Source organism: Urocitellus parryii, chromosome 6, assembly GCF_045843805.1.
Source record: "Urocitellus parryii isolate mUroPar1 chromosome 6, mUroPar1.hap1, whole genome shotgun sequence".
NCBI classification, from domain to species: Eukaryota; Metazoa; Chordata; class Mammalia; order Rodentia; family Sciuridae; genus Urocitellus; species Urocitellus parryii.
In genome coordinates, this window is record NC_135536.1 from 191,418,572 (window position 1) to 191,444,243 (window position 25,672).

Consider the following 25,672-nt stretch of genomic DNA (forward strand, 5'->3'; position numbering starts at 1 on the left):
CTCGGTGAATATCCACTGACGGCCCGCATGGGTGATTTGTGGCCAGGAGCACGTGGGCAAGGGGTTGGGCTTCTTGAGACTTCTATGTGTCTGACCTGTGAACGACTTAGAAAGTGGCCAGCAGGACTGAGTTACTAGAAGTGATACCTGTCCCTTTCTGAGCACACTCCACTCCCAGCCCTGGCTTACTGGAATGAGGATGCTATTTTTAAGAAAGAGCATTGTGTTTCATCGTGGAAATTTTGAGCATCTGAGCAGGCAGCTTGCTGGCTGACTTTAGGGTCCTGAAGCACAAGGACTATATTGGTTCAGCTCTGGACCCCAGCATCCCACCAGGACGTGGCCTGCAGGAGGAAGGGCAGAAGGAGGGTCCGCCAAGGACAAGTAATTATGTGAGTCATTGTTGCTACGCCCGGTTGGTTTTATTTATAGTTGTCGACATCTTGGGGGTTGGAGAGCTGGCAGGGCTGGGGTTCTCTTTCCCAGGCTGTGCATACTGGAGCAAAGTGAGCCGCTGGCCTGGGCACTTCCACTGTGGTGCTGAAGGGGCTCCTCCTTCTCCAGACCCCTGGTTTATCAGCCCTCCTGTGGGTGAGCTGCCCTTCACGGAATGGTGCAGATCCCAGGCGTTCCTTTCCTTCCCCGGGGCTGAGCTGGGAGGGGGGTGCCTGTGGGTTGGCGCCAACGAGCTGCCCTCTGGGGATAGCAGGCTGGGTGGTGCTTGGGTTGGGTGTACTTCCGGCCTGAGTCTCCAGGTTCTGCTGGGCTGAGAGACATCATCTTTCTGGTTTCCACCTCCAGGGTGTTGCTATAAAGGACAGCCGGGGGTGGAGGAGACTCCTGGCCCCTTTATGTAATACTCCACCACAGCATGGCTGGAGGAAAGACTGGGAAGGAGACCCAAGCCCAGGCTGAGACTCCACTGTGCCTCGCCTCTCCATAAACCTGGGTGCTTTGTTTTGTGCTTCCCTCTCTCATCTGCAAAATGTAAAAAGTAATACTGCTTTCCTTTTTCTTTTTAAATGAATCCTGCTTTTTGAAATAGGTAATATAAGTTTGGGGACAAAAAAATACATAAGCGTATATATGTGTATATATATATATATATTTTTTTTTTTTGTACCAGAGATTGAACCCGGGAGTGCTTAATCACTGAGCCACATCCCCGGCCCATCTTTTATTTATTTTTTATTTTGAAACAAGTTCTCACTAAGTTTCTGGGCCTGGTTTTGAACTTGTAATCCTTCTGCTTCAGCCCCTGGAGTCTCTGGGATAACAGGCATGCGCCCTGGGACAAAGTATCTTTTACTTGGACCATCGCTCTATTTTCCCATCTCACTAACGGACAAAACCCCAAATATGGCTGAGTTCCTGACTTAGCCAAGACCTAACAGAAAGGCATTCCGAGGAGAGTGAACCGACATGGAAGGCCTCTATTTTGTTGGTGTGACATTGTTGTGGGCCTAGCCTGGGAAATGTGGGTGTGACCCTGGTGTATGGGCGTGGCCTTGATGTGAGTCCAGCCTGGATGTGGGTGTGACCCTGGTGTATGGGCGTGGCCTTGATGTGGGCTCAGCCTGGGAGAAGTAGGTGTGCCTTTGTTGTGTGGGGCGTGGCCTTGATGTGGGCGTGGCTGGATGTGGCCTCCATGTGGGGTGTGGCCTTGATGTGGGTGTGGGCGTGGCTGGGCGTGGCCTTGATATTGTGGACTTGTCTTTCCAACAGGTGCTGTGAGTGGCTGAGATGCTGTGGTGGAGGCGAGCCCAGACCGCGCACTGTCTGGCTGGGACACCCCGAGAAGAGGGACCAAAGATATCCTCGGAATGTTATCAACAACCAGAAGTACAATTTCTTCACCTTTCTTCCTGGGGTATGTGCTGGCAGGTCCAAACCCTTTTCTTTTCCCACCACAAATTGAATGGATGGTGCCCGTCTTGGCAGAGTGGAGCCCCTGGGCAGGTTTGGCGAACACTGTGTGTTCTTTTTGCTGCCTTCGTCATTGATGATTCATCTTTCCTGGCCTGAGCACCTGCAGGGAACTTCCTTCTGTCATCAAGGCTGTGACACTCTGCCTGTTTGGTTAGAATAACTTCCCATTTATTTGATGTGTTGAAAGTAAGAGTGGGAAAGGTATTTTGGGAACCCAGCATTATAATCAAAACATCAGCAGAGAATATCAGCCACACTTCTTTTTTTCCTCTTCTCACCATGAAACGCATGCTCAGGAGTATAGGAAAATTGGAAAATGAAAGTATAGAGGAAAAAAAAACACTAAGATAAATTTTAACCCTACCATCTGGAGAGGGACATTCTACTTACATGTTTCCTGGTGAATGTTTCTAGAGTCAATGCTTCTGCACTGACTTGTACAAAATCTACGGATGGACTGAGCACACTTTTCCCCAGTACTCACCCAAATTACATTTCTTTTTTTTATCTAGCATGGCTTTGTGTGTGTGTGTGCGTAGGGCACGGGGGGGGGTTGGGGGGGGAGGAACTTGGGGGTTGAACCCACTGAACTGCACACCAGCCCTTTTTATTTTTTATTTTGAGAAAGGGTCTCACTCAGTTATTGAGGCTGGTCTTAAACTTGTGATCCTCCTGCCTCAGTCTCCTGAGTTGCTGGGATTATAGGAATATGTCACTGTATCTGGCTTCCAGTATAGCTTTGAAATATAAGCCTGTTGACTTTAGAAGGAGCAACAGCAATCAGTTCAAATGCAGGAAGGAAAAAAATCTCTAGTGTGAGAAGCTGGGCAACGATAAGGAAGCCTGGGTATGTTACAGTGTGGTTCAAGATTAATTTGAATGTTTTTAGGGGTGATTTTGACTATGTCTAGTACTAGCTGCCACAAACCACAACTTGCCCAAATCTGTGTATCTTAAGTCAAAAAAATAAAAGTTTTCTTCTCTCTCATGGGAAATCTTACGTGCACTGGTCACTGTCCTCTGTCTTGTAGCTATGCCATCCAGACTGTATGGCTACCAAATTCCAGGACTGGGTAAGAGGTGTACTGGCTTTGAACTGCCTTAGCCTAGAAGAGCCAAGAAACTTTCTCTCCTGCTCAGTGGTCAAAACTAGTTACATGGGATCAGTCTCAGACCCAGGGCTCCAGGGAGCAGTCAGAACTCTGCCAGAACCCCCCTGACCAGGCTAGGATGCCACAGTACTGTTTTGTGGTGTTGAAATCCTATTTAGCCATCACTATTTGTTGTCCTTTTCTGATCTGACTTTACAACATAAGCATTTCTTACTAAAACTGTTTCTGTAGTAACATTTCCAGTTGCCTACCTGATTTGAAAAGTACATAGTTTAAAAAGTAAAGCACCACAGAGTCGACGCCCCCTGCATGCCACTGCCACCAACTACTGTTCTGAATTTGTTGTTTACAGTTTCCATGGATATCTATTTACTTTTTCAAGTGGAATTTTCACTCCCCATGTGTTTTGCTAGGTAGCTTATGGAACTGCTTAAGCTTTATGTGAAGAGGGGCATGGGAGTCGAACCCTCGCCTAAGAATGTTTTTAAATATTCACTTCCCACACCTCACCTACCAGGTGAGCCCTGAACATCTCCTCTCTGCCTTCCAGGTGCTGTTCAACCAGTTCAAGTACTTCTTCAACCTCTACTTCTTACTTCTCGCCTGCTCCCAGTTTGTTCCTGAAATGAGGCTTGGCGCTCTGTATACCTACTGGGTCCCCCTGGTGAGTACATCAGCCTCCTTCCTTGAGTTGCCCCAGAGGTTTGCAAACAGTTCTTTGTCTCCTCCCACCCACCCCGCCCTGATCTCAGCAGCAGGCCTTTTAGTGCCCTCCGGTCAACACATTGGGAGTCCCCGGGATTTTAATGTCAAACACTGCCAAGATCAGACTGCAGCAAAGTCTGGCTCCGTGGGTCAGTTGTCATTCATTATTTCACAAATTACTTATTGCGTTCTATTGTATATGGCACAATTTTAGACTCTGGGGACACTTGACAAATGATAAGACAAATCCTCTGCCCTCATGAGTTGTATTATTAGAATTATTTTCTCAGATCATGTTTTCCGTTTATTCTGTGTGGGGTGTTACAGTGTGGCGATTGGAAAAGCAACAAAATCTATGCTTTCGTGTGTCTGAAGTGTGACAGAACCGGCTGGCCCCTCCATTCCTCCTTTCCCCTCCTTTTCTTTCTTCTCCCCCTTTTGGAAAATGGTTATGGAGCACCTACTGTGTGCTGGGTGAGGCGATCACAGCGGTGAGTGGAAGAGGTGAAAGTCCCTGTCCCTGTGAGCCTGACGTTTGGAGGAGACAGACAATCCATGGATAAGTGCCGGTGTTTCAGCTGCTGTGGGGACAGGAGGGCGAGGCCAGGCTCCGTGGCTATCCCAGCTCGCTCCGTGCTGCCTGTGGGTGGTGTTGGAGGGGCCTCTTGCCAGGGCAGCCATGATGGGAATGGGGTGGAGTTTTCCAGGGGGCTACAGTGCCCGGCCCCTGTGCTGAGCATGTGCTTAGAGCATTGAGGAACAGAAGAAAGCACAGAGAGGGCCGGCCTTCTACCCTGTTCTCCAAACAGAGGCATTATGTTTGGAATTATTTCTCACCAAGTGGGACTCAAGGGGAACCTGTAGGTTCTTATAAATCTTGTTAAATTTTTTACTTAAGAGAAAGTTGTAAAATTAGAAGACCTCCTTCCACAAAAGCCTTGTGGTTTCTGTTGGTGTTAGCAGGCGGGAGACGATAGGATTTGGTGCAGAAGTACTTCCAAAATAGAGAGCCAGCTGCCGAGGGACGACGGTGGGTGGGTGCCATGCACGGTGTGTGCCAGGTTAGGAGACGTGTTGTGCTCAGAAGAGGAGGAGGCGGATTTCTTCCCCAGAAGCAACAGAGGTGCTCTTGGAAGTCAGGAACAGTCTTCTCTTGCTGAGTCATTTGTGACTGAGGTGGGATGCTGGGAGAATCTTCATCCAGGCCCCTGTCTCTGGGGTGACCGACCCTCCTGTGCCTGATGCTTCACCAAGGCCAGGTGCTATCTGTGCTCCTCTGCACTGGAGGTGACCCTCAGGAAGCCTCACCTTATCAGCTGAGATGCCAGAGGCAGCCGGGCTCATAGCATGAAGCCTGGGGTTGACAGTGAGCCCACGTTCCATCCAGACATGGGCAGGTGCAAACCTGACCAGGGCCTGCCAGACCCACGTGTTGGCAATTTGCTTTACATGAAGCATCCTCACCCCCCTGCGTGGATCAGACCCTCCGCCATTCACTGCTCCCTTGCACAAGTTAAACCATAAGTTATTGTTTTAAAAAAGTGACAGTGTACGTGAAATATCATTTATCACACTACCTTCTGCTGATGATCTTATGACGTAGTTGAGGCAGTACGTTGCTGGGGATGTGGCTGCATGGTGGGGCGTTGGCTGGCACGCATGAAGCTCTGGGTTCATTCCCCAGCACTGCAAAAAAAAGAGAAAAAAAGTAATAAGTCCACCTGATTCAGGAAACACAGAAACGTCCATACCAAAAAATATCTGCCTTAAGCTACTTAGTGATACCCTGCCTCAAAATAAAAAGGGCTGGGTATGGCTCAGTGGTTAACCACACCTGGGTTTAATCCCTGGTATCTTCCCGCAACCAAAAAAAAAAAAAAAATTTTTTTTTCTCATGCAGTCACTGACCTTTCACATGCAGGGTAACGTTGTGGTAAACTCTAGATACCCGTAGGTGCCTGTGTTTTATAAACGGCATCCCAAGATGTCTACAAGACAGCTGGGTGTCCCCTGCCACACCTTTGCCTCTCAGATGTGCTGTGCGCCTGGCCTGTAGGCCTGTGGCTGTCCTCTCGTGTTATATTCATCTGCCCAGCTATAGTGTCAGCCCATCATCTGATCAGTTCTTGGGGTACAAACATATTAGCACCTCTCCAGCCTGGATTAACGTAGACGTGACAACCTAAGCGACTGATGAGAATTGGGTAGGAAATCAGATAAGCTCTGTTGAGTTTTTTCAGAGGCATTTATTGGAAGTTCCCATGCAGAAAGGATCAGAACAGGAAACAGGACTCGTTGCTTGGGATAGAGAACACGGGTCTTTCGGTGAGCAGGGCGTGGCCTGGGTTCATGCTCAGGCTGTGCAGGACAGGGACTTACTCTCCATTTCCACACAGCGGAGCTTGGGAGATCATGAAGGGCTTTGGAATTCTGTGTGTGGTGCAGAATGCAGACGGTGTCCTGCCCAGCGTGGCTGATGTTACTCAACACTGGGAGCACACGGCGGTACTCAGTAGCTGCCCGATGGTGGGCTAGCTGTACCCTGCAGGTTGCCCTGGAGTTGACGGCTATGAAGTAGCTCTGTGTGTGTTGACGTGCGATGTGCACCGTGGTTTTTATTGCATGAGAAAAGTAGGCTGCAGAATAACGTGAACCATATGTTCCAAGGGTTGTGATCACCTTCTGGCAAGTGCTTCTTCCTAGGCCTGATTTATGGGCAGCAGCCAGGAGGGATTTTCCCCAAAGCTGGGTAACTGTGGAGCTGGGAGGTGCCTTTTATCCTCTTAAGTGTTCTTGACCTCCTCCCACAGGACTCACATCGCAAGTCACCTCAGTTGCTGAGTCACCAGAAACTAAGTAGATCATAGGTGCATTCAGGTCTGAAACCCTGTGGGAGGAAGTCGGTCCCTCCTGTGGTGGGAGGCCAGGTGGCACCCGGGGCTGGTGAACCAGGAGCAGAGTGTTGCGGGTGACTTTATCGCAAGTGCTGCGCCCTTTCCCCTACTGCTCTTGTCCCCATCAGCAGTGGTGCTGGGGAGTTCCCTGCCTAGTGGCAGCTGGATAGGGTGAGGCAGGTGGCCTGGAGCCTGGTAGTTAGGGCCTGGGATGACCTGAGGGTGCCTGTCCACTGAGAGGAGTCCAGCCTCCGCTCCAGTGTTGCCTCCATGCTAATGTGATGCTCCGAATTTTCAAGAGAAGCCAGGAACCTGATTGTCAGTGTAGGCAGTAATTACCGTTTTTTTCTTTTAGCCGCGGCCTCTGCCACCGCCTCTGCTGTGGGTGGAAGCCAGGCAGGTGAACAGCTTGTCTGCAGGTGCGAGCAGCCTCTGGAGGGCTCTCATTTCATGCCACGGACCTATTTCCTTTTTGGTACTGGGGATTGAATCCAGGGGTGCTTAACTAAGCCACATCCCCAGCCCTTTTTTGTATTTATTTAGAGGCAGGGTCTCGATAAGTTGTTTAGGGTCTTGCTAAATAGCCGAGGTTGGCTTTGAACATGTGATCCTCCTGCCTCAGTCTCCTAAGCTGCTGGGAGTGCAGCCATGCACCACCCCACCCAGCCCATGGGCCCTTTTATATTGAGCTTTTCCAAGATGCTTAAGTTTGGGGTGTTTGTCTTGTATTTCTACAACTCTTTTTTTTTTTTTTTTTTTTTTAAAGAGAGAATGAGAGAGGAGAGAGAGAGAGAGAGAGAGAGAGAGAGAGAATTTTTTTAATATTTATTTTTTAGTTCTCGGCGGACACAACATCTTTGTTGGTATGTGGTGCTGAGGATCGAACCCGGGCCGCACGCATGCCAGGCGAGCGCGCTACCGCTGAGCCACATCCCCAGCCCTCTACAACTCTTAATAAGCACTATAGAAAAGGGATGACAATTAAAGACAAATTAGCATCTATTTTTCAGGTGATGGTGGCTGATTTCACCTAATATCTTTTTAGTGAGTGTGTTATAGTTACACACGAAGCCGTGATTCCCTGTGATGGGTTTGTACACTCACAGGACAGTTTGGTGACTCTAGGTCTGCGGTGCCTCCCTTTCCCGTCCCTCCTCCCTCCCCCGATTCCTCTTCCTCTCCTGCACTCTTCTCCTTCCTCCCCTAAGAGATTTTTTACCTACAAAATGAAATTCAAATTCTTGGCTAGAATATATTTTGAAATGTCTTCTGACCACACCAAAAGGGCTTTAATTTCCAATCTCGCTGTAAGCTCAGGGGTTCGGAATGCAGGCCATGGGGCCAAATGGTTTGGGTCCGGCTCTTAGCTGCAGCTGAGAAGGGGTGTGCTTCGGGCTGGAGGTGCCGCTGGAGGTGGAGCGCTTGCCCACACACACAAGGAAGTGGTCTACGGTGAAACAAGCCTCTTTTCTTAGCCTGTTTCCACATCTGTAAGACAGGGATGGTCACGTCTAGGTCCTGACTTATTAGGAAAATGAAATGAATTTTTGCAAGAAAAAAAATGCTTTTCATATAGTTCATGATGTATAATAAGAAATTCTCAGAATATGTCTTTTGTTTTGCAATCCTGGGGCTGGAACCAGGGCTGGACAGACACTCTACCAGGGAGCCACGCCCCCAGCCCCATGTCCTCATTTTAATTTTGAAATTCTTACAGTAGTGACAGTGCTACTTGTTGTCTAGGTTAAGTTTGAGGGTTTAATAGCTCTTTTCCTTACTATTAACATATTGTGTGTGTGTGTGTGGGGGGGATTCTTAGGAGATAGCTTGGATGGTTGGTATGATGACCAAATAGTAAATCTAGATGTTGTCATTGAGGTAGAAGGTAACTACCAGACAGCACACAGCAGGTGAGTTTTCAAGTCTGTTTTGACATTTCTCAATACTTAGATAAACCACCTCGATCAGGATACAGAAGGTTTCCGTCACTGTGGAAAATTTGCTCCTTCCCTCTGCCTCTTCTGGTCATCTCCCACCCCCACTGGAGGAAATTACTTTTCTGATTTTTTTTTTTATCCCCCATAGATTAGTGTTGCTCTAGTAAATCAATCAATCTCTCTCTCTCCCTCTCTCTCTCTCTCCCCCCCCCCCCGTCCCCCCTAGGTTTTCCCCAAACTCTTGGGCTCAAATGTTCCCACTGCCTTAGCTTCCTGAGTGGCTGGGCTTAGTCTATTTTTGATGTACAACTTTACAAAAGAGGCTTAGCATCTTGGGGACTGCTTGTCTGCACGATGGCAGGATTTCCTTACCAGCTCAGACTGCCCCCCTCCCAGTAAAACTCTTCCTTAAGAATCGTGTGGATGTTAGGGGTATCTTAAAGTGGACAGTTGGAATGCATTTCTGGATGACGTTCGCATCCTTTCGTCAAGCAGTTTCTAGCCTAGGAGTTCAGATTAATCAGAATGTGCGTGCTCATGTGTGGCTGGTATGATTCAGGTGCTATTTATCGCAGCCCAGAGGTTAGTGAGTCGATCCTATCTTTGAATGAACCACAATTTTCATTAGTATCAATGGGATTTGCCCAGGCAGAGAGAAATAGAAACTGGAACATTTGGGGAAAAAACACAGCGAAAACCCAGATTCTGGTACAGAACAGCAAAGCAGCAGGTGGAGGTGGGGAGAGTTCTGCGAACCAGGTCTGAGCTCCCTCCAGAACACATTTCTCTTGCCTTCCTGTGTTGTCTGGTTATGCGTTTATTGTGAAATGTACCGTTTTTCCTTTGGCTGGGCGTGTGTTTTACATCTGATTGGAAGCAGGAGCAATCCCTCGGTTGTAACCGTGCGTGGGTCTTTGGAGGAGTTTCACGAAGCTGCACATCCCTGGCAAGGTTTATGTAAGAGATTTAAAGTCCTTTGAGTTGAAATTAATCTATTTGACAGCATGAGCAATATGAAAATGAAATCCTCAAAGGACCACAGTGCTCACCCCTGGGCAGTAACTGTTCCTGCAATCTTTAAAAGAAGGCAGAGGGGACCAGTGGGAGAATACAAAGATGACTGAGAAGGTGTAAGAAAAATGAAGGAATGATTTTGCTTCTATTGATACAAGAGGAAAAATCTGAATTGGAAATAGATTGTTGCTGTGGATGCCTCTTCACTCCCCCACCAGATTTTTTGGGGTCCCGAACTGAGGGGAAGGTCCATGATTTTGTGGTGTGTTTTAATGTTTATTGGTTGATACTTACATGATCAATGCTTTACTATGATTTCTTTATAAAAAAGTTAAAAAATTAAATGGTGGCATGTGCCTATAATCCCAGCAGCATAGGAGGCTGAGGCAAGAGGATTATAAGTTTGAGGCTAGCCTCAGCAACTTAGTGAGGCCCTAAGCAACTTACACCATGTCTCAAAAAAATAAAAAGGCCTGGGGATATGGCTCACTGGTAAGTGCCTCTGGTTTCAATCCCTGGTAAGAAAAAAAAAAAAAAAAAAACAGTTGAAACAAGTTCCTTTCAGTCCAGGAAGTTAGAAAGTACTTAGCAGGTCACTTGCTCTTTGTTGTTCATAGGGACATTGTTGTGCTGTGCATTCTGGAAGGTTGACTTCCCCTCTCTGCTGTCAATGCAGTGGACGGCTCTTATTATTTTTTTAACGTTGCTGAATGGTCCCTGTTAGTGGCCCCATCCACCTGGGTTGCTGGAGATGCACAGGAGGGTGGCTTCCTTGCTCCGTGGTATGGGTGCCCATGGCCTGATGAAATGCATTTTGACAGTGGCACCGTGAGAGGTGCCTGTGAGCAGATGTGTCCCTGGCCTGTGGAGAGACGTCAGGTTTCCTAGGCATTTCCCTTCCAGGCCCTGCGATGGCGCACGGGTGTGCCACATGACGCTGGTGGCCGCCTCTGTGTTTCTCTAGTAGCTTGTCTCTAGGTGTGAGTGAGTGCGTGTTCCCAGAGGGAGAGCAGAGACTGGGGTGTGTGCAGGGCAGTGGTGCGGGATGACCCCTGGGTCCTGCCCACTGCCCTGCTGAGCGGCCTCTCACCTCTTCTGCCCCTGGCATCTGCAGAAAGTACAGTTGTTTGTTTTAAGCAGGGCTCACCCCCTGTCCCTCTCGTTTCAGGGCTTCGTGCTGGCTGTCACTGTCATCCGAGAGGCGGTGGAGGAGATCCGATGCTATGTGCGCGACAAGGAGGTCAACTCCCAGGTCTACAGCCGGCTCACGGCAAGAGGTCAGCCTGGGCTACGGGGCCATGGGTTGCAGCTGTCACAGGCCACTGACGGTCACGGGAGCAGAGTTGAAGGCCTGGGCTGGGGTGTGGCACGTGGGGAGACTGTCGCTCGGTCACTCGGTGGCTTGAACTTGGGAGCGCGGGCGGCACGGCTCTATCTGCCCTGGGCCTGGTAGGACTCGGGCAGCTTCGCTGGCCCAGGGCTCTGCCCCTGACCTTGTAAGAATTGGTCCTGTCAAATACCTGCCCGTGGTCAGCCTCAACCTGGAGTTAAATTCCGTGCCCTCCTGAGCTGCCCGCTCCCTTTTCTCCTCTGGCTGAGGAAGAAGAGGGCGCCCTCCTGTCACGTGGGAGGCCATGAGCAGCTTTCAAAGATAACCAGGTTTCAGAGGGTTAGGGTTAGGGTTAGGGTTAGGATTAGGGTTAGGGTCAAAGGTTCTCTGTCCGCAGTGATCACTCTCCGGGCAAACCCTGCAGCGTTAGTTTTCACAGAGACAACACATTCACACAAACGCTCCATCTGCGACATCATCTCTGAAGGCATCTTATAAATCCTCCATAATGAGGCATCGTGGGCATGACTTTGACCTGAAGACAAGGGGCCTGATGAACTTGGTCCCTGGCCCCTGGTAGGGCTTGTTGCACATTTTAGATGGTGGCACTTTAAAGCCCACCCCAGGAAACCCCCGGAGAAGCCAGGAGCGGCCTCGCCCAGGCTGCCTTCGGTTTGAAGGTGAGCCGTTCTGCGTGGAGAAAGGTACAGTCGGCGGTCCTCTAGGATGACTGGCTCTCCTCAGGAATTCACACTGCTTTAGGAGAGCCGAGGGGAATCCAAACCATGCCTCGCCTGCAGGACACTGAGGATTCCCGCGGAGATGCCCAGGAGCCTTGGTTCCTGACCGGGGTCTGAGCTGCAGTGTGTGGTTCAGCTTCCACACCAGCAGTCTGTCCACGGGTTCAGGGTTTTTAGTAGTATTTTCTTCCAGGAGAAATGTTTTGGGCTCATCCACCAACAATTGAAATTCTAACCTATCCTGAGAGCGGGGGGATGTTCAGTGTTTATGAATACATTTTTGTCCTTGGTGGTCTTAGAAATTTGTCGTTTCTGAGATGCAGGGAGATTCGGAGTTGCTCTAGAAATGCTTCATTAAGGCAAAGCTACTGTATTCAGGACGTTTGCCACCTAAAGAAACCAGCCAGTGTGATCCCCGCAGAAGGCTCCGGCTTTCCGCGTGGGTAGTCAGAAGGCCTGGTGCAGGGGCCTTTGTGTGGCCGTGTGTATTAAAGCCGCCCTTAGTAACATATTCTTACTATAACATCGAAAACGCTTGGCAACCGACAAAAGCCCCACCAGAGAGGGTGCAGAGGGTCTCTCAAGCCCAAGACAAGGGGCCCTGGGCTCCCACTCGGCCGCCCTCCTCCCTCCTGGGTTCTTTTCATATGGCAGTGGCTTTTCCTGTCCTCCCTGAGCACCCCTTCCCTGCTCTGGCCTCCACTTCACTCAGTCTTGAAAAGACGCTCAGGAGAATTGGCAGATGGCTCCAGCATCAAACACTTGTCTTCCTTTGTTGGTGGCCTTTTGTGGCCCCTGGCCCCCATTGTCCCGCCGAAGGCAACAGAACACAGTTCTGAATATTAGCCCAGGCCCTCGCTCCGCAATTTGTCTTGAGAGCCCAACAAAACAGCCAGCCGACTGTCAGCCTGGAGAGCCACAGAGGCGGCTCCAGTTACTTGATACACTTGGGGGGAGGCCAGAGTCACAAGCCCACACGGTGAGGCCGCAGCAGGAGGAAGGAGAGAACCTTGACTTTGCCGGTAGAATTTCCTTGAGGGACACTTTCCACCAACAACACCTCGATGAGTAAGTTCAGAAGCAAAATGAAGTAACTGTCCAGGATTCTCAGAAACAGATGACCTTCATCAGTAGGCTGTAGGCCATGATTGTTGCTGACATCCTACAGCATTTCCTGATTAATAGTAGCCGTATTTGTACCAATGTAGCTTTTAAACTTAAACTTTCTGGCTAGTGGAAAAAAAAAAGTTGCAGAACTCCTCTAGGGATCTCCTGTAGCCCCTCGCACAGGCAGCCATTGTTAACAGGAAGCACATCTGCTTTTCAAGGAGCCTCTCTACACACACCCTGCGTCATTGGAGAGTCAAGTTGCGGAGGAAATTTCTTTTTATCCCTATGTATTCGTGTCTAATTCTCAGTAGAACATTTCTTGCACATAACAGTGCAAATATCAAAATCGGGAAACTTGCCCTTGATCCATTACTATTGATCTCATTTATAGTCCTCACTCAAATTTTACTATTTGTCCTGAAAATGCCCTTTGTGGATTTTCTCCCCCCTGGTCCAGGAACCAGTCCTTTCACTGGTGGTATTTCATTCTCGATCCTTGGCCTCTCACCTGGCACAGCTCCTGGGTTTCTTTGTCTTGCATGACATTGACTTTTTTTTTTTTTAAAGGACAGGCCAGTTTCAGGCCAGTCCCTTGGTAACCTGTCCCTTGGTTTGTATTTAGCTGATGTTTCTTCAGAATTAGATTCACGACATGCATTTTGGTGGGGAATTGATGTACTTTTAAGAATTGCCAAAGGTGCAGATTCTTATTGGCAGACGGTTATAGTTTTAGAGGCTTTAATTTAATCAGATTAAAAAAAAAAAATTTCAGGGCTGGGGATGTGGCTCAAGCGGTAGCGTGCTCGCCTTGTATGCGTGCGACCCGGGTTCGATCCTCAGCACCACATACCAACAAAGATGTTGTGTCCGCCGAGAACTAAAAAAATAAATATTAAAAAAAAAAAAAATTCAGACTTACTCAGACTCAAAAAAAAAAAAAAAAAAGAATGATTTTAGAACAGCTGAGCCAAAAGCTCTGATAATGAGCACCTTACCATTGGGAGGGAAAGTGGACCATGGTTAACTGTTTTTGTTTTTCTGTGCTGCTGGGGATGGACCCCCGGGCCTCACACAGGCTAGGCAAGTGTCCTGCCCCTAGCCCAGATAACAGTTTTCAAACTGCATTTTTCTGTGTCCTTTATTTTCACACGGGGGGTTTGCTGTTGGGGTAGTTCTCGTTTTCCATGGACATTGACATATTTTTAGTGGGAAGTTCTGAGTTCCCCTCCGAACACACACCGTTGCCATGGTGAAAGCATCTGTTCTGTAGAGAGGCGAAAGCCAGAACTTTCCTTTCAGTCCAGACTTTCCGGAATGCCCCGTCTGACAAGAGAGCACATATGTCGGGAGTATTTTAAATATTTTGGATCAGCACAGGATTCGATACTGAGTTAAAGATGGAAATCAAAAAATTCTACAGAGGTGTACCTGGAACTAATGATCGCTCACCCCGGCTGTATTGAGCGAATTGACCCTGAGCAGAACAGGCCATGAACATCTAAGAATGTTCTGGGGCCTCGGTCCAACAGCTTTTAAAAATAGCTGCTTCCAACATGTTGCATCGTCTGGTTGAGTTGATGGTGGGAGTATGGTGGCCCTCCTAAGGAACAGTCCCTCTCCTGACACTGCCTTGTTACTTCTGCCAGTTGAGAGTCGTGGTTCTGAGCTCTGCAGAAGGGTCTCCACTGCACCTCTCCCTGCCAGGTGGGCAGGTCCTGTTAAGTTCCCAGCAACCAGGTCGTTTTAATGTCCCCCACGGTGGAGAGTTGCTCCCTTGTACCTCTTGCACGAGAGGACTTGGCACTGTGCCTACAACTTTATGTGAACTGGAGAAAGGCTGATGGTCCTGCTGCAGGGGTTGGTGAAGGAGTGTATACATGGAGGCATGAGCCAGAGGTTTGGGAATCCATCTGAGAGGAGCTGTGATGTCTTTCCAGAGGAGGTGACCTTTATCCTGAGTCTTGGATACAAAAGAGCAGGCCTGGCCCTGGGATTTGTGGGACCCACTGCAGTCAAGCCTGTAGGACCCGTGTTCAAACGTCATTAAGGATTTCATTGCCAGGTGCAGTGGCATGTGCCTGTCATCTCAGCTATGTGGGAGCTGAGCCAGGAGGATGGGAGATCCTGGGTGTCCAAGGGCAGCCTCGGTAGCTTAGTGAGACCCTGACTCATTATTGGGGATTGAACCCAGGGGTGCTGAGCCACTGGGCTACATCTCCAGCTGTTTGTTTGTTTGTTTGTTTGTTTTTAAATTTTGAGACAGGGTCTGGCTAAGTTGCCAAGACTGGTCTCAAACTTGCCTCAGCCTTCCAAGTTGCTGGAATTATAGGCATGTGCCACAGCACCAGCCAAAAAAAAAAAAAAAGTTGCTCTCAGGAGAGCATTGGACCGAGTGTGGGACCCACGCCAGTACCCAGATGGTGAGCCCGTGAAGCCTGTCCTGGTTAACAGAGCTTCCAAGAGCCTGGGGTTGAGCGGGGGACCTCTGCTGGGGAGCCGGAAGCCTGGGCTGCAGGACCCCTGGTTCTGGCTCCACCTCGTTCTGCCCAGTCAGACGGTGCTTCCTGAGCCTCTCCCTCCGGAGAGAGAAAAGAAAAAAGACCCCTAGGCCATGGAGGACCTGAGTCTCTGGGAGGGTGGATTCTGGAATCCAGGAATTTGTATATAAGGTGTGTATACAAGAGGCACTTCAGCTGTTTCAAAAAAATGCTTCCCCAGTTGGGAAGCAGGAGAAAAAGGGAAGGACTTCTTCTTACCCTGAGCCCACCAGGTGGGGTTAAGTCCTAGTTGGTGGTTATTACTATTATTTTTTTGTGGTACTGGATATGGAACCTAGGGCTGCTCTACCACTGTGCTGAGGCTGGCCTTGAACTTGCAAGCCTCCTGCTTCGGCCTCCCAAGTTGCTGGCATTATCCGCATGCAGCGCCACCAAGCCTGGCCAGTTGGTGATTTTAAACCCTGGGGGTGTGGCTTCCAGAGATGGGGAAACTGGGAACAAGAGGCTTCTTTCTCACCCACCCCAGGGCCAAGGCTGAGTAGCCCATAATAAGATCTAAACTATCTGAGCTGATGGGGCTAGTTAAGGACAGAGCTTGGTGTTTCTGACCGGCTGGTCTGAGCGTAGACCCTTAGGCTTTAAAGTCAGGCACCTACTATGTGCAGCAGCTGAGCTCAGCACTTTCCCAGATGGTAGCTCATGGATGACTGAAATATTTAGCATTAACACATACAGCGCAGACAGAGGGCTTTTAGGATTTTCAGGCATTTTAAAACACATTTCTGAGTCCAAAGAAACCTGTCATTGCAGCCTCCTCATTCCATGAAAACCACGGGGAAGCTGTGCCACAGGAGAAACAGGTGCCCTTCCCCCTGGGTTAAAAACTCACCCTAAAGAGCAGTTTGGGGACCGTGGTGAATTTTTTAAATTATGAAATTGTCTTCCTGTATGAATGTGGCTTTGGAAATGAAGCCAAAAAAAGAGAACTTGAACTAGTAGTGGACCCAGAAAAACAGTTTTGTACTCAGAAGATTTGGTTGATCCCAAGCACCTCAAAAAAAAATAAATAAAATAAAAAAGATTTGGGTCGGGTTAGAAAGAAAGACTAATGAGCCTACACATGACCTCTCTCTGCACTTACTTTCCCCACACGAAAATCTGGTTCTGGAGAGGCTCTGTGTGCCTGTCCCAGGCGGTGGGGGCGCTGGATTTGCATTGTCCCAGGTGCATTCCAGGGTCTTCCCACCAGGAGAGCCTTCCCAGACCAGCTCCTGATCAAGGGCTAACAAGTCAGTGGATAGTTCACCTGGAAAGAAAGTGCAGATGGCATAATGAAGGCGGTCACCACTGCCCCTGTCCTGCTGGGCACACCTGGACCCACGGCTAACCAAGTGCTGCTCCAAGGATCCATGCCAAGGGCTGAGACCCCTGGCATCTCCGCTTTCTCCTCTGCATGTGGTGAAAAGCTGGGAGACCTCTCCTCTCCCAGGTCTTTCTAAGCCCTTAGCCATGCTGGGCACCCTTTCCCAGGTGTGGAACCACCCATGAGCCCAAGGATCTCACCTCCCTTTGAAGATCCCTCCCCGCTTCCCCAATTTCATTCAAAATCTGCTCTGGATAATTATTTGGGATCGCAATTAATGTGATTGCATTTTGAGATCTGAGAATACATGTTTTCCTTTCCTTCTTTCTTTTTTCTTTTTCTTTTTTTTTTTTTTTTGTTGTTGTAGTTGAACACAATACCTTTGTTTTATTTATTTATTTTTATGTGGTGCTGAGGATCGAACCCAGGGCCTCGCATGTGCTAGGCGAGTGCTCTACCGCTGAGCCACAACCCAGCCCCTTTTTTTCTTCCTTTAAAATTTATTTATTTATTTTTGTGGTGCTGGTGATGGAGACCAGGGCCTCTTGCATGCTGGGCAAGTGCTCTGCCACTGAGCTGCACCCCCAGGGTGCAGTTTTCTTTGGGGGAGTTGTGTACTACTGGAGTTGATGAGAAGGTAGAATAACGTGGGGAAAATGTTTGTTAACGGGGAATTGTTTGGCTCAGGTTGATTAACTTAATGAAATACCACGCATGTTTTCAAAGTTTCCACTCTTGTTCAACCTGGGTGAACATTAGGTGTGCTTTTTGGATTTTGTAAAGGAAGCCATTGTCAGGGATGGGCTTTTTGATGCCAAAGCAGCAAAACTGCAATGATCCTCCTCTTAGGATCTTGAATGCTGTGCAGTGAGCAAAGAATTCCCCCTCCCAGGCTTCCCTCCCTGAAACTCAGAGCATCAGTGTTTATGAGTCTTATTTAAAACAGATTTTGCCATTTTTTTTTGGGGGGGGGGTCATGCAGTCTCGTTAACAGAAGCAAAGTTATTCCAGTTCTCTAAGCCTGTGTTTTCTCTTTTCCAATATTCAGTTTCACTTACTGCAAATCAGTGGTGAACTGATCTGTTGTTTGATGAAAAAAAAAAAACAAACCTTGAAAAAAATCTCACATGCAAATGGCAACTGTTATCTTCCCCAGAGCCTTGCCCCCTGCTGGGGTGTTACCCTTCTTCATCATTTTGGGCACTGGAAGCTGGCAAGACTATTATATATTTATTTAAAAGCCTCTGTTGGATATGAGCTTGTTACATTTAAACTTCGGGTTTTTTTTTTTTTCCTTTCAGTGTTTTAAACAAGAGCAACAGGAAGGAATCGTGTATTTATAGTAATACTTTTCAAGCCTGTGCTCGTTTTCAAATGTCTTTTCTTGGGATGTGGGGAATGCAGGCCGCTGTTTGAATATGAAAATTTCCCCTTTAAACCTCTGAACTCTGCTGGGTCTGCGAGGTGTTTTAACATCAACCCCAGGAAATGTACACAGGGTGCAGAATTTACAACTCATCACTGTCACAGTTAGATTAGAGAGTGAGTTAAAGAGTAATACATTAACCAGGGCTAGTGCGTGGAGGTTGTTGTTGGAGATCTACAAAAGAGATCAGTGTCCCCCCCACACAATGGAAAATGGAGGAAGAACTGGAGCTGTTTGGCATCAAAAAATAGGCCCCACATACTAGCACCCTGGAATTTATTTAAGAAGGAACATTTTTGTTGGTAGGCTGTTCTGCAGTTTGAATTGTCATTGGCTTGTTTCAATTCAAGGGAAACATCTGGTTTCTCCCTGCAATGTAGACAAACTGCTCTTATTCTGAAGCTGTCATCCATGAAAGGCCTGGCGTGGACTCGGTGGATTTGCTTATGAAAGGCTTGGGGTCGCCTCTGTAGAAACAAATAGCTCCAGTAAGTGGAAGTTTGCTGCCCATAATAAACTGCCTGCAAGGCCACTCGGGTGAAGTGGCAAAAGCTGGAAGGGATGAATTTATTGGAATACATTTAGTGATTTAGGATGTGGCGAGGAGAGAACTTTCCACTTTTGCAAAAATCTCATACCCAACTTTTAGGTAGTTGCAAACCTAGAGCCTAGAAATGGGGGCTGGGATCTTAGGGGATCCAAAAGGGAGAAGTGCACGGTTCTGGGGCTTCACCTCCCAGGATAGGGCCGTGTCTTCCTGGGTACTTTAAAAAGAGGTTGCAGGGTGCTGTTACTTTCCTTGCTGACCAGCTGTATAATTTGCAGGGCCCTTGTTTTTTGTTGTTTTTTTTTTTTTTTTAAATGAAAACAGTAGAGCACTCCCAGCATCAGAGTACCCAGGAAAACAGTCCTGCATCTTAGGAGGCTCTCAGGGAGGTAGGATTAAAAAATAAATAAATAAAAAGTAGTAGTGCTTGTGTCTGTGCAGTATTTTTTTCCCAGCTCAGTGGGCTGCAGGGAGAGCTGGCTATCTTTTGAGATCTGTAACAATCACTGTGAAAGTGTTATTTTTTTCTTTCTCCACAGACTTTGTGAGGAAGATAGGAAGCCCTGCCAGATGGCTTCTCTGTATCTTGTTATCTTGTTCTTCTTCCTCTTTCTTGTAAGAACGTTTAATGAAGACTCAGAAAGGTGGTTGATGGAAGGTCAGATAGTGCCCTTCACATAATCTGAAGAGTTTTTTTTTTTTTTTTTCCCCCATTCTGGGAGCCGATCCCAGATAAGAGTATGCAGCTCTTCCTCACATCTCACCTGGGCCCCTCTCTCAGGTTGTCTCTCACCCTGCGCCTTCCCTACCAGCCCAGGAGTCCTTAGATAGCCATGTTTCATTGAGATGCGCTCTGCCACTGAGCCCTGAATTACATATTTTTGATGACAAGGAAATGGCACCGTGAGATGGGAAGTCCAGATTTATTTCACCAAGCACCCTGCCTTGGTGACTCGCTCCCCTCCCCTGGATGCTAATGAGCAAACCCAGCTCAGCAGCACCGGTGGCCTGGTGGTGGCGTGGCTCCCCCTCCCCCCCCCCAGATGGAGGGGAGGTCTTTGGCTGATGGGCAGGAATGGCTGGAGTGTTCACATGAAGGATCGGCCTGCTGGGGTGACTCAGAAACTGCTCTGCAAACACGGTGGATTAAAGGGTTTTTTGTTGAGGTAGAACAGATGGACAGAGGGAGGCACAGTTCAAATTAACTGATCGTAAATCAGGCCTCTGTTGTAGAAGGGAAAAAATCTGGGCCTGGTCACTTAAAAAAAACCCTGAGCTTATTATTTTTTTCTTCTTAGAAAACAACCTCATGCTTACGGTAAAAAATGAAGAATTTAGGGCGCTGGGCTGTGGCTCAGTGGTAGAGAGTGCGCCTTGCACGTGGGAGGCTCTGGGTTCGATCCTCAGCAACCACATAAAAATAAATAAAGATACTGTGACCGTCTACAACTAAAAAAAAATATATATATATATATATATATTTTTTTTTTTTTTTTAGTTAATGAAGAATTTAGAAAATATCTATGCCAGAGGAAGGTTGAGCTCCTGCATCTCCAGAATCATGACCAGGCCTTTCCGGAGAGGCCTCCTGATTTTGTTCTGCGTCCTGCTCAGGGATGGACAGATAGATACATGAGCAGTTGTTGTTTAGCCAGAGCTAAAACCTGTGCTTGCTTCGAGTCGGATTCTAACACTTGTAATGCAGTCCCCAGGATCTGAACCCAGGTGTGGTTGTTCCGTCAGGCCAGCAGCCTAAATTTAACTCATAAACCCCAAAGACAATGTGTAAATTTATGTTTGGGAAAGTCGGGGCAGGCTCAGGTGAGGGGAACGTCATTGGCGCTGAGGGCTGGGTTGAATTTATGACCTTCCTCCAAGCAGAGCCTCCTGAGCCCACCGGAAAGAAGGCTGGGTCCCTGCCCGCTCCCGCGGCTGCCCCCTAGTGGAGCCAGAGAAGGTTGCTCAGTCAGTTAAAGAGTTCTCTCTACCTACCCCCCTTCCAGGGCCCTCAGCTCTGCAGCTCTGTTCCTCCCTTTCCACCCAGGTTGCATCCGAAGTGTTACATTGTGGCCAGTGTGCAGCCTGGAGGGGTCTACAGGAGTTGCTGTGGTGTGGGCCAGTTGAGAACTTTCCCTTGTCATTCTTCTCTAAACAGCATGACGTATTTACATGGTAGGAGCACCCTGAGTAATCTAGAGCGATCATTCAAAATGATGAGAAGATGTGGATGTGCTCAGCTTCTATGCAATGTATAAGGGACTTGAAACCCCCACCCCCCCAGAGTTTGGCTTCCACGGGGGTCCTGGAACTGATGCCCTGCAGATGCAGCTGTACTGTTTGGATTAGGGCCCGCTGGCCAGCCTCTCTGTAAATGTATGGACCAAAGCCTAAGACAATGAAACTTGAGGCCTGGGGGTCTCCCTGGTGTTCCGGGGCTCAGCCACTGGATGGGGTCAGCATCAATTTTAGGAAGTGAGGCGCCACCCCGTGCTAGAGGCTCTCCTAGTAGGGTGAGTTTGAGAGCTGTGCACTGGAAGTCCCAAGAGCTTTCTAGAAGTCACAATATCTGTGTGTAGAACTTCTGGTGGCAGCCCTGCTTATGGTTCACATAACCAGGTTGAATAAAATGCCAGGATTGTTTAGAATCAAACTCTGTGGCTGTTATTGCAGAGAGTCATTTGAATTGACATCTGAATGCTTTGAAAAATGTCTGTGGTCATAAACCACTTAAAATATGCACCATTAATGAAAACCTAGAGTTGTGCACACAGATTATTCCAGCATGTCTTTCAGTTCTCTGTGAAGTGACCAGAATTCAAGTGGGAGATGCTGGTGAGCACCAGCTACTGTGGACAGCAGGTGTGCCGAGGGCACAGTGATCATGGTCCCCGTGCATGGTTTTGCTCAGGGGCATTTTGTTTTTGAGGTTTGCTCATTATTTTTTCTCCGTGTCTCAGCTAAACATCTGCAAACTAAAAACAGGACACCAGTAACTACTGAAGATTTTATGGTGTTGTTTCCTTGTATGAGAATCTGACCAGACGGAAGGTCCGCTTCCTCTGTGGTGTGCTCACAGGGTGCTGGACCGTCCGGCTCAGGTCACCCCTTGCACCTCTTTTCTTGCTGTTCCCTGCTTGCCATGAACCCCTCCACGAGAACCCCAGCCGTTAGCCACGGGCATGCTGCGTACATGTGCACCCTTCTCTCATCTCTCAGGCTGCATTTTTATCGGTTCCCAGTGACACCGTGTCCTTCCCATGGCTAATTCTGGCCCCAACTCTCCTGCAAAGGATTGTGGACACCCCCTTCCAAGCCCCAGCTCGCTCATTTGCTGTTTCTGCCCTCGAGAGTGTGAGTTCCGTGGACCCTCGGCCCTCAGAGCACCTGGTATACAGCAGGCATTTAGTACACGGGCCTTCTCTGTGCTGGGCACTGTCCTCCCGGGCCCCCCAGCACCCTGGATTCCCTGCACTGCTGTTCTCACGGGCGTCTGGCTGTCACTAGACCTAGATCTTGGTTGGCAGCCACAGCCGTGGCCACATTCAGTTCCTTGTTTGTTTTTGTAGAGCCTGAGGGCAGAGAATGTTTTTCACATTTTAAAATGTGACATGTAAATGTGCAGAAGGGTCAGAGCCCTTTGGGAAAAGAGCTGCGGGAGGGGTTGAGGGCATCGCCTCCTGGCCCGCAGCCTGGACCTCTCACCGTCTGGCCCCGACCACGGCTCCTGTGTGAGCTTGGCCACGGGCTGGGGAGCTACGAAGACCATCTTTTATCTTTAACCCCAGGACACAGCACTTATGAATCATTTTTGAGTTGATCTGAACTTGTGGGTTTTTCTGTCAGGAAGCTGGAGACGAGACCGTCCCCTGATGGTGACCACAGGGTAAAAAGGCGCTGGCAGTGTGTGTATTAGTGCTTAGCACAGCGTTAGTGTGTGATATGAACTTTGATTGTTGATTCAGATAAACACTTAATAAAAATCATGTAGTCTGATCACCATCGAAGCCAAAATGTATAGCAATTGTCCATTAAAAAGTAAATCAGGGCTGGGGTTGTGGCTCAGTGGTAAAGCGCTCGCCTAGCCTGTGTGAGGAACTGGGTTCGATTCTCAGCACCACATATAAATGAATAAAGGTTCATCAACATCTTAAATAAATTAAAAATAAAAAAAGTAAATCAGTCATTTTGGTTTAGCTTTTTTTTTTTTTTTTTTTTGAGGGGGCTGCTGGTATTGTTGAAAGTTAAAATTCCACTTTTTCTCCTGGATCTGACTCTTAATTTTGTCCCTCTGCCTTTAAAAAAAAATATTCTATTCGTCATTGATGGACCTTTTATTTAAATATTTATATGTGGTGCTGGGAATTGGATCCAGTGCCTTCATCATCCTAGGCAAGAACTCTACCACTGAGCCACAATCCCAGCTTTTTTTTCCTTTTTTTTTTTTTTTAAATTTATATTAAAAAAATTTTTTGGTTGTTGATACACCTTTATTTTATTGATTTATATGTGGTGCTGAGACTTGAACCCAGTGCCTCACACTTGCTACCCTGAGCCCCAGCCCCAGTCCCTTTTCCTTTCCTTTTTGAGGCAAAATAGAATCCCTTGTGGCTACCTGGGAAATCTCAGTCCCTGATAAGACAGGTGATCTTTCTGGAAAGACATGAGTTATTTCAGTGCCCTGCGAGGTAGGACCCAGTATCTGTCTCTGCGGCAGGGACCCTTTTCTTGGGGAGCCAGGAGATGCTACTGGAGGGTGCCGTGCATCAGGGCACCTCCTGCGCCCCTGGAAGGCTCCAAGAGCGATGGAGCTGTGTTGAAATGCACCATGGCAGTGATGTGTGGGCCTGTTGCTTTGCAGGGACAATGAAGGTGAAGAGTTCCAGCATCCAAGTGGGAGATCTCATCATCGTTGAAAAGGTGAGCGGGGCTGGAAGCTCGTCCTGAGCTGGTCTAGCCGGGTGAGCACGTTGCACAGGGAGTCCACTGTCAAATGTGTATCTGGTAGACACATTAAAGAATGCTTTTTGGATTCTACCCTACGTCTTTGCTTGGGAGAAAAAAAAATCTCTTTCCCGTGAGATAAACAAAATATATTTTCAAGGTTTGTGTGTATTGGGTAACAAGAAATCCTGCTTATGAAATGTACAACCGTAGCCAGGCACGGTGATGCACGCATGGGATCCCAGCTTCTGGAGACAGAGGCAGGAGGATCACAAGTTCAAGGCCAACCCGGGCCACTGAGTGAGACCCGTCTCAAAATAAAAGTGAAAATAACTGAGAAGGCGGCTCAGTGGTAGAGCGCTTGCCTCACAGGTATGAGGCCCCAAGTCTGTTTCTCAGTGCTGGGGATGAGGAGGGGAAACTCAAACACCCCTACGAGTACAGGTTTTGATGTCCTTTTTCATGTTTATTATTTGGACTTTAAATTTTTTTTTTTATTCAAATAAAATCTTCCAGCTGGGTGTGGTGGTGCACACTTATAATCCCAGTGGCTTGGGAGGCTGAGGCAAGAGGATCATGAGTTCAAAGCCACCCTCAGCAATTTATCAAGGCCTTAAACAACTCAGTGAGACCCTGTCCCTAAATAAAATATGAAAAGGGGCTGGGGATGTGGCTCAGTGGTGGAGGCCTCTGGGATCAATCCCTGGTACAAAATAAAATACAAATAAAAAGCACATAAATAAAATCTTCCCTTTAAGTGTGCTTGATACTTAGAAATACTTACCTAATCAACCTTTTGAGCAATATTAGCTTGCATTTTCTGACTCACACATTGTACCCGCCAACCATTTTATGAGGTCAGGGGTGAAGTTTAACATGCGAACAGTAAAATGTCCAAAAATGCATTTTGAAAAATAGCCCTGTTCATGTTTGTTGCCTCACCAAACACATCTCTTTTTACTATGTGTGTCTGGAAGGTGTGAGATTTTTGGGGTGGCCCTGGAGAATCTTGGAATAATATTTGATTAGAAAAGGATTTCGTGCTACCTCGTTTCTGTAGGTACTGAACTATGCCCTTTTAAAAGGATGAAATCCAAGAACTCAAGGTCGATTGAGGGGAGTGGAACTCTTGGGGGTGACCGCTCAGAGCCCGCGTTGTCAGACGCTCTTCTGTTGGTAGCTCCGTGGGGGCTGCTGTCAGTTTCCCTCTGTGTTTCAAGAAAGGCTTTTGTCCATTCTTACGGTTCCACTTCCCTATTAAAAAATCCTGCTAAGAGCCAGACATGGCTCTGGGGATGGGTAGAGGCAGATGGGTGAGCTGGGTGTCCCTGGGGTGTCTGCGGACACCTGGAGGTGCGCCAGCCTCGGAGCGGCTCTGGCCCACACCTTGGCTGGGGTTCCAGCGGGTGCTGGTTGCATCTGCAGGAAAACGGGGAGCTTCCTTCCTGAGATGGGATTTTATTAGGGGCGTGTAAAGCACCAGCAGCCCACCATTGTCCTCAGATCCCAAACCAAATGACCCTCCACATTTGTCTTTGACAAAAGCAGAAACTTCAAAGAGGGGTGGGCTTGGGTCGGCCTCCTGCCTCGGGGTGGCTGGAGACCCCACCTGTGGCTGCCCACCGTGACAGTCTTCCTTTTCCTACCACAGAACCAGCGGGTCCCTGCTGACATGATCTTCCTGAGGACATCAGAAAAAAATGGTAAACATCCGAGATCAATGTGGCACGTAACCGTTAACCTTGCAGTGGTAATTTGGCAAAATAATCATTTGAAAATGCAGCCGAGGTGTAGATATCATTTTGGAGCCCTGAAGGTGAATCAACAACCTCTTCCTAGGAGAGCAGTCTTTTAAAATGGAAAGTGTTCATTATTAGATTTTTGTCATTAAAATGACAGTTGGAGCCCTGATGACTGACATCTGGTGAAGCCACGCCCACAACAGAGCCACGCCCACAAGCCTTGACTTCCCCCCATCCCCTCTTCTGGGCTGGGTTAGGCTCAACTTCAGGAGTCGGTGGACAGGAAGTGTGTGGCACAGAGGCAGGCAGGAATCCTTCTCATGGAAGGCCACACCTGTGGCTGTGAGAGGAGATGGGCGGATACAGAAACCGGGAAGGGGCAGG

At 48.2% G+C, this 25,672-nt stretch overlaps 1 protein-coding gene across 2 annotated transcripts in view; it reads left to right on the forward strand.

Annotated features, from left to right (window-relative positions):
- Positions 1-25,672, forward strand: part of Atp9a (ATPase phospholipid transporting 9A) — a 117,789-nt gene that overhangs the window by 25,845 nt on the left and 66,272 nt on the right. The window contains exons 1-6 of one of the 2 annotated variants that reach the window (XM_026390932.2): positions 141-392; positions 1,726-1,870; positions 3,592-3,705; positions 10,760-10,868; positions 23,464-23,522; positions 25,198-25,249. In XM_026390932.2, coding sequence (XP_026246717.1) covers positions 391-392; positions 1,726-1,870; positions 3,592-3,705; positions 10,760-10,868; positions 23,464-23,522; positions 25,198-25,249 — 481 coding nt within the window. In that variant the 5' untranslated portion in view covers positions 141-390. Of the gene's footprint in view, positions 1-140; positions 393-1,725; positions 1,871-3,591; positions 3,706-10,759; positions 10,869-23,463; positions 23,523-25,197; positions 25,250-25,672 lie in introns of those variants that run through there. The other variant, XM_026390931.2, reaches the window with a different exon arrangement.